Consider the following 12,193-nt stretch of genomic DNA (forward strand, 5'->3'; position numbering starts at 1 on the left):
CTGCCTGGTTAATGAGTCACTGCCCCTGGCCAGGCAAGGGGCACTGGTAGTTCTGCTACTTCCAAAGCCCCTTTACTTGGCGTGGTGAGGGATTCATGATGCTCCGGACCTGTCGAGTGCTCTATTCCCAGGCTGGCCCCTCTGCTGGGGGCTGGCAGCCCTTGAGCTTTGATGGTGCGGCCTTCCACCTCAAGGGCACAGGAGAACTGACACGGGCTTTGCTAGTGCTACGGCTGTGTGCCTGGCCCCCTCTGGTCACCCACGGCCTGGTGGTGAGCAGTGACCCTGGGGCCTCGTCTAAGGGCTCCCCAAGGTCCAGTTTTGAGCTCTCACTCCTTGTCACCCCAGCTGCAGGCCTGGTCTCAGCGACTCCTGGGCTCCCGGCTCTCAGGTGCGCTTCTCCGAGCATCTGTCTATGGGCAGTTTGTGGCTGGTGAGACGGCAGAGGAGGTGAGGGGCTGTGTCCAACAGCTCCAGACTCTAGGCCTCCGGCCCCTGCTGGCAGTGCCTACTGAGGAGGAGCCAGACTCAGCTGTCAAGACTGGGTGAGTAAACATAGCCACCTTATGGGCCATCACAGTCTATACATGCCTAGTCCCTGGCTTGTCATGGGCGGTTATGTTAAAAATGTTTTAAAAGACTGGGTGAGTAAGGGGCCAGGGCCCTAGGAGGTCGGGAGGATGGCAGAAAAGGGTTAGTGGGCTCCAGGGCCTGATGCCTTCTGGCTGGGCAGTGAGGCCTGGTATGAGGGAAACCTCAGTGCGATGCTGCGGTGTGTGGATCTGTCACGAGGCCTCCTGGAGACCCCTGGCACAACTGGGAACATCCTCATGCAACTGAAGGTGACGGCGCTGACCAGCTCTCGGCTCTGTGTAAGGGATGGGCAGGATGTGGGAGGAGGGTGTGGCTGCCTACCAGGTCCCTCTCATTACCCCACCCACCACTCCGTTCCAGAAAGAGCTAACTTCGTGGGTCAGAAGGCCCGGAGCTCCCTTGGAGCTGAGCCCTGAGAGGCTGGCAGAAGCCATGGACTCTGGCCGGGTAAGGATCTCAGACTGGGGGAGAAATGAATGGTTGGTGGGGAATGTCAGGGGAGCAGAGTCCCCTGGACTTGTATGTAGCAGAAGCCTGCAAATAGAATGTTCAAACTATTTAACTACCACTACTTTCCAGGCTCAGAACAATCAGAATAAATGTGTGTCTATAAGGGGCATTGTTGGTATGGACAGACTATGGGTCATCTGGGGGTTCTAGGGAAGGAGCCTGGGGGTTGAGAGCTCTGAAGAGTGATTGAGAAAGAAGATTTTTATCAACAAGAAGAAAGTATATCAATATTTTATCAATCTACTCAGCTATGCTAGTGTGTGCTGGATGGCTGGGAATTGTGATTAGACCAATGAGGTTCAGTTTAATCATTCATTCATCCATCCATTCATTCATTTTTTCATTCCTTTTTATTGCTATGTCCTATTTCTACACTATCTGCCATTGGCACCCACTTAATCCTGTATAATATATATCTCTTTATTATTGTGATTTTGTTTTGCCAAGTGTATACTGTTTAGGGGCATATTTTTCCAATGTTTCACTGTGAAAATATTCAAGCATACAGAAAAGTTTAAAGAATTTTACTGTGAACACCTGTATACCTGCCACTGTTAACATTTAACTATACTTGCTTTAAATCATATCTGTCCTTCTATCCATTGCTCCGTCCATCCATAAATACATCTTATTTTTGGATGCATTTCAAAGTAAGTTGCAAACAACAGTACACTTCCCTCCAAATGTTTCAGAATGCATATCACTAATTAGAACTTGATAATTATTTACAGTACTTTATTTCTTTTCAGGTAAAAATTTCCATATGATGAAATGCACCAATTGTAAATGTACCATTCTATGAGTTTTCACATATTCACATACCTGAGCAATTCAAATCCCTATCAAGATATAGAACATTTTCATCACTGCAGAAAATTCCCTCGTGTCCTTTTCTGTCAATCTGAGGGGTACGTTTTAAGATGTACAAAAATAGTGTTATGTTATCTATTTCATTCCATTTCATGCTTTTTCCAATAAACTGTCAGATCATAAGGTCCATTCAAGCGTCTTTGTGAACAGCTAATCCATTGGTTGCAGTTGCTGCTTCTATCCATGTGGTTTATTTACCTCCTGTGGGATGGACACCTGGGTGGCCTCCAAGTCTCCACCATCCCAGACAATTTTGTAGGGGCATGCTGATGGGTTTGATTTTTTTTTTATCTTGATTTTTTTTTTTTAATCTGTGATTTTTTTAAATGTGTCACAAAACACAGGAAGCAGGATTTAGTGTTTTAGAGAATCAGCTTTGGAATCTAACAAGTTTTACCATTTTAGTTTTAGTTTAGTCACATGAAGAGAGTGCTACCAACTCCTTCCCAGGGCAGCTTTAAGGATTAAAACCCCTGCCAGCTGGTATCTGACTTTGCAAGGAACAGAGGGACCTTCCTCTTTCTTATGTCACATACTTCCTTCGGTTTCCCCAATACCATCACACCTGGATTTCCTTTTCCATCGCTGCTGGCTCATTCTCGGTCTTTGTTAGGTTTTTCTCTGCCTGTCTCTTAAATATGGAGTCCTGTCTCTCTCTCTTCTTACCCCTTACTCCCTTCAAAAGGCTTTCTCACCTACCCCTACAGCCTCAGTTTCCCCACCCAGCACTAATGATGCCCATGTTTCTGTCTCAAGCCCCAGCCTTTCCCCTGAGCCTCCTGGGCATCTCCCAGGTCTCCCACACCTGCTGGGTCCCACACTGGCCTCTGTGTCTCCCTAGACTTGCCTCTCCGTCCTGTCTCCATCTCAGAGGCAGCCCTACTACCCTTCATCTCAGATCTGAGTCCCCACCCATCCTTGCTCTCCACATCCTCTGCTTCCACAGCACAATTCATGATTCCAGTTCACTTCCATATTCCCAGCCCCTGGTACCTAGACAAGATTTATGTCAAATCAATGAATGAGTGAATGAATGAAGCAAGTGATTTTTAAACAATAAATTAATAGTGGAGAACTTATCACAACGTGCCACTCACTGTCCTAAGTGTTTTTTAAAGTAGTCCCCTCTTATCTGAGGTTTTGCTTTCCAGTTTCAGTTGCCTGGAGTCAACTGTGGTCTGAAACTATTAAAGGGAACAGTTTAGAAATAAACAATTCATAAGTTTTAAATTGTGCACCATTCTGAGTAACTTGAAATCTCACACTGTCCCACTCTGACCCGCTGGAATGTGTTTCATCCCTTCGTCCAGCATGTCCACGCTGTATACGCTACCCACTGGTTAGCCGCTTAGTAGCCTTCTCAGGTGTTGCAGTGTCGCTCTGCCTGTGTTCTGGTAACCCTTATTTTACTTAACAATGGCCCCAAAGTGCAAGAGGAGTGATGCCGGCGATTCAGATATGCCATGCCAAAGAGAAGCCGTAAAGTGCTTCCTTTAAGAGAAAAGGTACGAATGCATAGGAAAAACCATAGTATATATAGGGTTCAGTTATTGTCCGTGGTTTCAGGCAACCACTTGGGGGTCTTGGTTTGTATTCCCCTTGGGTAAAAGGGGACTACCATTACATGTTCCAGGGAGACATTTACTCTCTGCCTGTGAGTGGTTGTTTAAGGCGGTGGTCAAGAATCCAGGCTTTGGAGAAGCTGAAGTTCAAATCCCAGGTCTAGTTAGTGGTGTGACTTTAGACAAGTGATTTCACCTCTCTGTGCCTCAGTTTTCCCCTCTGTAAAATGGGAGTGATAACAGTCCCTACTTCAGAGGGTGGTGAAGAGTACAAGAGTTAATAATTTGGTGAGTACCTGAAATAGCACCTGGCACCGCATAGGCCCTCTCTGAGGGTGGCCATTATATATAAGGAGCTCCGCCAGCTGCTAACACCCCCAGAACTACCCCCAAGACTATGCCCCAAGCCAAGGGGAGACAATTCTCTGATTGGAGAAAAGGTGGCTAGGCAGGTGCCCCCAGCTCTTCCTTCCTCCTGGAGACAGTTTTCTCCCTCAAAATGGAGGTGGGTGCCATGTTCAAACCAACTTGCCCTCAGGGGGAGTTCAATTGGCAAGCCTAGTCCTGCTTCATCTATATTGACCCTGTTAGATAAAATAAAATTTAAGTCCCACCTGTTCCTCTTTCTTTAACTTCCCAGAAAGTTATTTGGACACAGCTGGACATCTTGGTTACCAGCAGCTCTCACTGATCCTTTGGATCCCCTTAACAAGACTGTGAGTTAGAGACAGTTATGATTTCCACATTATGAATTTTCTAAATGTTCGTTAGCCATCTGCCGTATTCCAAGTGCTGTGCTGGGGGTGGAGAAGCTGATGACCAGGAAAAACTCCCTGCCCGCCAGGCACTCACTTGCTAGTCAGGGAGGGGCAAGAGACAATAATGAAAACCAAAGCCAGCGTGTGACAAGTATAAATAAGCATTGTAGGGGAAAATAAGGTTGAGGAAGGGAAAGAGAGTCCCAGATAGGGAGTTGCAAACTTAAACCAAGGAAAAACCTCATTGAGGAGGGGATGTTGGAACAAAGACCTGGAGGAGAGGTAAGTGGACCTCCCGGAGAAGAGTGTTCCAGGCAGAAGGAACAGTTAGAGCAAAGGCTCTGAGGTGGGAAAGTACCTGGCATGTTCAATAGCAGGGAGGCCAGTGCGGTTGGAGGGCAGAGTAAGGCAGAGAGTGTGGGAGGAGGTGCGAGCAGAGGAGCCAGACCCGATGGAAGCTTTGCAGGCTGCAATGAGGCCTTTGACATTTAATGAGGAAATTGAGGTCCTAAGAGACTAATAGGAGGAAACACTTATGGTACTTATTATGAACTAGTCACTGCTCTAAGCACTTTCTATAGGTCAATTCCAAGATGCTTCTCTCTCTAGCTTCAGTTTTCTCATTGGAAAATGAAGCTTGGAATAACATCTGTCTACTAGGATCATTGTGGAAATTAAATACACAAGATAGTATATGCAGTCACCTATTATTATAATAATAATATGTTTTGAGTGCTTATTATGTGCTAGTACTATCCTGTCCTGATTATGTCCAGGCAAATCTCACATATTAACTCATTTTTATCCAGACAACAACTTTATGAGGTAGCTATTATTAGCATCTCCATTTTACAGAGGAGAAAGCTGAGGCCCAGAAGGGTTATATGACTTGCTCAAAGCCACACAGTAATTGATGGAACCAGGATTCAAACTCAGATTCTGGGCTTTTCCCATTGTGTTATACTTCAACAAATAGTACATATATGGTACAGCAACTGTGTAGATTTCTAACAATTTCTAAACTTTTTCCCCTTCATGGCAATGGGGAAGAGGAGACTTAGGCTCTAGAAGAAAGTCCTGAGCTGCTCTTGCCTCCCCTGCTGCCCTCCCCCAGGGCTTCCAGGTCCCCTGCCTCAATGCCGAGCAAAACCAGCATCTCCAGTCCTCTCTGAGACGCTTACAGCAGGTGGTACAGGTAATGCCTTCCGCCTTGACTTGGCTCCACTGCACCTGCTGGGTACCCCTGGGGCTCTGACCACAGCCTCTCTCACCCTCAGCATGCCCGGGCCCAGCACGTGAGGCTCCTGGTGGATGCCGAGTACACTTCGTTGAATCCTGCTCTGTCTCTGCTAGTGGCTGCCCTGGCAGTGCGCTGGAACAGCCCCAGGGAAGGTGGGCCCTGGGTGTGGAACACTTACCAGGCCTATCTGAAGGTGTGTGGTGTGCTCCCGGGGGCTGCCAGCTGGGGTCCCAGTACCCTGACCTGAAGGTGCCCATGTCCTCTGCCAGGACACATACGAGCAGCTGAGGCGAGATGCTGAGGCTGCAGACAGGTCCGGTCTGGCCTTTGGAGTGAAACTGGTACGAGGGGCGTATCTGGACAAGGAAAGAAAGGTGGCCCTGCTCCAAGGGGCCAAAGATCCTACTCAGCCTGACTATGAGGCTACCAGACAGAGGTAGGACTGGGCCAGGCCAGCCTCTGAGGCAAATAATAACATCCAACCTTTAATTAGAGCTCACTACCCATGATGCTGAGCGTCCTGTGTGTGTCTACTCCCTCTCCCTGGTCCAGGACACCACCACTTCCCACCTGATCAGCAGGCTCCTCCTTAGGCTCCTCCTTGGGTTCCTTCCTCCCCACTTCCTGCTCCTTCCCAGTCTGTTCTCCATGTGCAGCCAGGGGGAGCCTGTTTATACCCAAGGCAAATCATGTCCCCCCTCAGTTCAAAATCTTCCCTTTGCACCCTCAGTAAACCACAAATCCTTAACGATGGCCCACAAGGCCCTACATGATCTGGTCGCTGTCACCTCTCTCACTTTTCCTTCCACTCTTCCCCTCACTCACACTCCTCGATGATCCCCAGGGCCTTTGTACTTCCTGCTTGAGCTACCTAGAACATTCTCCTTCTAGGCAGCTGCATGGCTCAATCCCTCACCTCCTCAGGTCTTTGTGTATTGGTACCTTCTCAAGGGACCTTTCCTACACTCTCTATCAAAAACTAGAACATTCCCTCACCCACTCTCTTCCTGGATTAATTTTTCTCTTTAGCACTCATCGGCAGTTGAGTTTCTATGCAGTTATGTATTAAACTGCTTATTGTCTGTCTCCCCCACTAGAGTGGGTGCCCAGAAGGGCAGGGGTTTCTGATTTGTTCACTGCTGAACCTTCAGTGCTTAAAACTGTACATGTTACATGGTGGTACTTACTCAGTATGGATCTGCTGAATGAATAAATAAACAACTCCAAATAATAGGTACTATTATTATCATCCCCATTACAAGAGGATGAAACTGAGGCACTGAGAGGTGAAATCACTTACCTGAGGTCACATAGCTACTGAGTGACAGGGCTAAGATTTGAGTCCAGGCAAACAGGCTGTAGACCCTCATTCTTACTCACCTCAGATCACTCTGCGCTGGGGCCAAGATGTGGGTGGGCTCCTTCGACTCCCAACCCATGGCTCTGGGAAGAAGGACTTTATTTTTTCAACGTGTACTTGCTGACCACCTGATTTAGATTAGGATCTATTTTGGATCCTGGTGACAGCAACCAAGGTGGCCCCCAGGTCCTGCCCCATGGAGTTTACAAAGTCTGACTCCATTTCACAGTGGATTAAGGAGAGGTTTGTAGAGCTACAGGGATTTACCAAGCTTCCAGGGCAAGTGGTCAAGCCATGATTGGAACCTAAGCTTGTATCCAAAGGCAGTGAGGGCTTCTAGGCAGGTACCATATAATTCACATACCATAAAATTCACCATTTAAAAGTGTACGATTCAGTGAATTTTAGTATATTCACAAGGTTGTACAATCATCACCACTATCTAATTCCATATTTTGTCACCTCAAAAGGAAATCCATTAGCAGTCACTCCCCATTCCCTCCTCCCCAGAGCCCCTGGCAACCACTAATCTTTTTGTCTCTGTTGATTTGCCTATTCTGGACATTTTATACAAATGAATATAATATGTGGCCTTTGTTTCTGGCTTCTTTCACTCAGCATATTGTTTTCAGTGTTCAACTATATTATAGTATGTGTCAATGCTTCATTCCTTTTTATGGCTAAGTAACATTCCATTATGTGTATGGACTACAATTCATTTATCCATTCATCAGCTGACAGACATTTGGATTGTTTCCACTTTTTGGCTGTTTTAAGTAGTGTTGCTGTGAACATTCATGTACACATTTAAATAGGCTCCCTCTGGCTGCACATGGAAAACAGAATGGAAAAGAGTAGAAAAGGCAGGAGGAGGGAGCCCAAGGAGGAGACTGCTGATCAAGTAAACATACATGCATTTTCAATTCTCCCGCAAGTCCAATTCTCTAGGAGTGGAATCACTGGGTCATGTGGTAACTCCATGTTTAACCTTTTGAGGACCTGCCAGATGGTTTTCCACAATGGCTGCACCATTTTACATTTACATCTGCACTGTATGAGGGTTCCCATTTCCGCGCATCCCATTTCTACACATGAATGGCTCAGTACCATTCATGTTTTAATATAGATTTTAAATAAGTAATAAATTCATGGGATTTGAAAATCAAAATTAGATGAAAATGTATATATCTCATTTTGATCCAAATCCCTATCTAATCATGGAGTCTCCCTGGCCCCACAGTTTGTTATATGTATTTCTTGAGTTCCTTATGCATATGCAAAACCAAAGATTTTTGTGTGTATATGTACAAAGGCATCACGTCTACACACTGTTCCTTGCCTTTTCACTCAATTGCATATCTTAAAGGCAGAATAGTCTAGTGATAATGAGTCTAGGCCCTAGGGTATCAGATAACCTAGGTTCAAATCCCAGCTTGGTCACTTCTAGCTGTGCGACCCAGGGACCAGTCTTAACCTCTTTCAGCTTCAATCTCCCCCTCTGTAAAATGGGGATATCCAGAACATCTACCTCACAGTGTTGATTTGAGCATGAGATGAGTGAATATATGTGTGTCAGGCAGGGTCCCAGAGAAAATAATTCTATACAAACTAAAGGAGAATTAGTGAAGGGACCAAATTTACGGAATGTGGGCAAGGTTCGGGAAACCCACAGGGAATGTTGAAGCGCCTGGAACCCACAAAAGTGGGAGGCTATTATGACCCTTGTTCTATAGGTGAGGTAAAGGAGCCATGCTGGAGGAGGTGTGGCCACACACGAGGTGTGGGACAGTCGGGATGGGCCAGAGAGGGGGCTAAGAGGTGAAACCCCCGAGCTCTCTCTCCTACCTTCTGATCTCCTGCCCATGACTCCATGGGGATTACAGGACGTAAAAACTTCCTGAGGGACAGAGAAGAGCCGAAAACAGATCTGGAGGGCAATGGAGAATAACTGGCAGTGTACGTGAAGGCCATTGGGTGGCACTAGCCTACGGCAAGCTTGGAAAGCATTTGCCAGTCTTTTTACCTTGCCGTATCAGTGCCCAGAGTGTCCTGTTCTTTTTACAGCTGCATGGCACTCTGCTATCCTGTGTGTGCCATCGTTCACCTAGCCAGTCCCTTACTTATGGACATTTGGGTTGTTGCTAATCATGTTCCATAGACAATGCTGCAAGTGAATGACCTTGAGTAAATGTTATTTTGTGTGTGTGATGTGGACCTTCGTTGTGACACTGCCATTGTGCCAAAGGCTTTATGTACACCCTCATCTCATTCCATCCTCACATCACTGTTAGGTGTTACAAGAGAGAAAGGAGAAGGGATGGCCCTTGAAGCTAGCTGGTCCAGGTGGAAGGAGGTATTTTCTGACTCCAGAGTCCTTGCCCTTAGGCACCCTACCTCCCAAGAACTGAAATGCCCGGTCCCTGGGGCCTGACCCTCACTCACAGGTGCCATATCTGAAGGGAACATCTCTCTTCAGTTATAGCCGCTGTTTGGAGCTGATGCTGACCCATGTGTCCCAACGTGGCCCTCTATGCCACCTTATGGTGGCTTCCCACAATGAGGAAACTGTTTGCCAGGCAACCAAGCGGTATGAGGGGAGCTTCCTTTCCCTTGCTCACATGCCAGGGATGGGCAGAGGGTGGTGGACATGAAACAAGGGGAGGAACAGTGTGGGGACAGTAAGTTCAAAGGGATTCTGGGAAGAGTATTAAAAATATTTAACGCCTGCTATACCTGTAAGTCCTGTATGCCCCAGGTGAACAAGGCATCACTCGTTATTTGCTAGGGCATGGGGAGGTCTGAGGGTTCCAGGGAAGGAGTTGGGACTCACTGGGGAGCTTTCAGGGGCTTCCGAGCAATTATTATTGATCAAGTTTAGAAGTATTCCAATATTTAAATAGCTGGAACAGCCATTGAGTGTATAATAGCTGACTTTCAGCTCTAGATCTAGCCACTATGTGGATTGATGATGTAGCCTTTTCTATAGCATGTGGGAGCTGGGCATTCCTCTGGATGGGCCCGTCTGTTTTGGACAACTTCTGGGGATGTGTGACCATGTCTCCCTGGCACTGGGTATGTAAATGGCTCATTCCCTACCACCGCCACCGTGCCCCTCCCAGCCCCAGCCCTCATTCCCTCTCAACCGGATTCCTTTTCCCATTCTCAACTAATGCCTGGCCAGGCTCCTATCTAGCGCCTGCGGATGGCTCGGTCTCCAGACCCTTCCAGATAGATCTGTTGTTCCAGTGTTTAAAGGTCTTGCAGGCCTGTGTCTCTGTACCTGTTCTTCGTTGTGTTTGCTGGTTCTGGATCATGGTGTCTTGTTTCCTGTGTACATGATCATTTTCACTGTGTTGCTCCCCAGAGCCTGAGACCAGAAGATTTATGTTTTCTTCTGCCAGATGCTAAGAGGGTACAAAATCATTGTATCCTAAATTCACAGCTTGAGGTTCCTTGAAGCATCCCAGGGATGCAAATTCGGGCTGCAAATATGTGAGACAACTAACACACACCCACAACCTCTCAGAGATGGATTTCTCTGTTTTCTTCCCTGCTCGACTTATGGTCAAGGCCATTCCCTGGGAGTGGGAGAGGTGGAAGGGATGACTTCTTGTGAAGTCTTACTCTGAGGGTATACACTTTTATGGTCCAGCTTAATGTGGGGAAGTTCTCCTTTACACCTCTCACCCTGGGCAGGCTTTGGGCCTGGATTTCTGTACCTCCTCTACTCTATGAAGTCATCAAATAGCGGCTCAATTTTACCTTCAGGGCGGAAGTGCTTCCTGTGCATGCCTTCTCTCTCTGGTTCTCACTTTCTCTTAATTCTTGGATTAGTAAATTCTTTATTTTCTTGGCAGCATTTTAATAACTTTAAGATTTTTTAAATGTTTACTCCAGAATTTTTAGGTTTTTTTCCAGTGGGAAATTTTGTCCAACTCACCTAGTCTGCCACATTTCAAAACTGGAAGTCTGTTCCCATGGAGCCTGGGGGAACCTCTCCCCAAGCATGAGCCCACTTCCTGCCAAGACTCTCCCTACAGGGCAGGCCGGCTATGCCGTGTATAAGTCCATCCCCTACGGCTCTTTGGAGGAGGTGATCCCCTACCTGATCCGGAGGGCCCAGGAGAACCGGAGTGTGCTGCAGGGTGCCCGCAGGGAACGGGAGCTGCTCAGCCAAGAACTTTGGAGGAGGCTGCTGGGTGGGGCCTGAAGGTACCCTTTTAGCACCCCCAGGGGTTATGTGGTCAATAAAGGTCCCAAGCTACTGTCTAAGTTGCTGCTCTGCACTGAAGCCGCCTCCTTGGGAAAGGGCTAATCTTGACCTCAGCCAGCCCAGCTATGGTGCTCTGCAGCTCAAAACAGACCTTTAGATAACCCTAGAGCATAACGAGGGCATTGATCAAAGACTAATGAAGCCTCCTCCTGACCCTGAAGCAGTCTATCCTGCAATGAGTCTGAGGTCAGTTCTACTCAACAGTGGCTGATGAGAGAACTTTCTTCACTCCAGTAGATGCCCAAGTGAAGAACAAACACTGAGGCACTGAAGTCAAGAGGCTGGGCTAAGGCAACACGGGAAGGAAGGGATGCCTGAAAGAGGCAAATTGCTCATTTAATAATTTTCTGAGGCCTCTTCTGAGCTAGACTCTGAGCTGAACAATGCTGAGGACACAACAGTGACCAAGACAACTTATGGCCTGGCCTCATAGGGCTCTTACTCTTCAGTCAGTGACAGCCCAGAGTGGTCTGGGCTATGATGGGGGAAGCTGAAGCAGAGAATTAGGGCAATATTGAGGAAAGCTGGAGGCTGTGGAAGGCCAGAGGAGGCACCTTGTAATTAAGAGGACTTTCCAGAGAATTCATAAGAAACCAAGTAAATATTGAGAAGAGCCTTCAAAAGCAAGGGCATGTGCATAAATGGAGAAGTGTCAAACAGACCGGGGTTGAGAAGACAAGGACGGAGGATGGGCAGGGCCAGATGATGCAGACTGCAGAACATGGGTCCTGTGTCAAGGACACTGGGGAGTCAGGAAAGTTTCAAGCAGGAGAGAGAGAGAGTCAGGTTTGGTTTGGTTTTAGGACGATCCCCCTGGCTGCCATGTGGTGGGTGGACCAGAGTGGGGAGGCAGGCTGGGAGCCCAGGGAAAGCTGGGGTAGGAAATCCTCGAAGGGAGGACCTGCGGAGAAAGGAAGAGGGGGCTGATGGAAAGGACAATCAGGAGGCTGAGTGGGACATGGGGCTGATAGGCTGTATAGGAGGAAGACTTTCAGGGCAAGGCCCAGGGCTCTGGCTTGAAGAGAG

The 12,193-nt window shown here is 47.5% G+C and overlaps 1 protein-coding gene across 2 annotated transcripts; it reads left to right on the forward strand.

The window, feature by feature from the left end:
- On the forward strand, positions 1-11,251 carry PRODH2 (proline dehydrogenase 2). Of its 2 annotated transcripts, none has more exons than XM_039850121.1 (10): positions 1-272; positions 349-545; positions 734-872; positions 955-1,041; positions 5,409-5,489; positions 5,572-5,727; positions 5,804-5,970; positions 9,371-9,481; positions 9,869-9,966; positions 10,935-11,251. In XM_039850121.1, the coding sequence occupies exons 1-10, from the start codon at positions 96-98 to the stop codon at positions 11,102-11,104; spliced, it is 1,383 nt and encodes a 460-aa protein (XP_039706055.1). In that variant the 5' UTR covers positions 1-95; the 3' UTR covers positions 11,105-11,251. The 2 variants fall into 2 exon arrangements, with proteins under 2 accessions (XP_039706055.1, XP_039706056.1); XM_039850122.1 differs by having other exon boundaries at positions 9,881-9,966; positions 10,935-11,164.
- Positions 11,252-12,193: the final 942 nt, after the last annotated feature.

The sequence above is a fragment of the Pteropus medius genome, unplaced genomic scaffold, assembly GCF_902729225.1.
Source record: "Pteropus medius unplaced genomic scaffold, Ma_sr-lr_union100, whole genome shotgun sequence".
In the NCBI taxonomy this organism is placed as follows: Eukaryota; Metazoa; Chordata; class Mammalia; order Chiroptera; family Pteropodidae; genus Pteropus; species Pteropus medius.

Coding starts and splice junctions, on each gene's coding strand:
- PRODH2 (XM_039850121.1), top strand. CDS start 96: ATGATGCTCCGGACCTGTCGAGTGCTCTATTCCCAGGCTGGCCCCTCT. Junction 873..954: donor TGACCAGCTCTCGGCTCTGT/GTAAGGGATGGG, acceptor ACTCCGTTCCAG/AAAGAGCTAACTTCGTGGGT. Junction 9,482..9,868: donor GTTTGCCAGGCAACCAAGCG/GTATGAGGGGAG, acceptor TTGATGATGTAG/CCTTTTCTATAGCATGTGGG.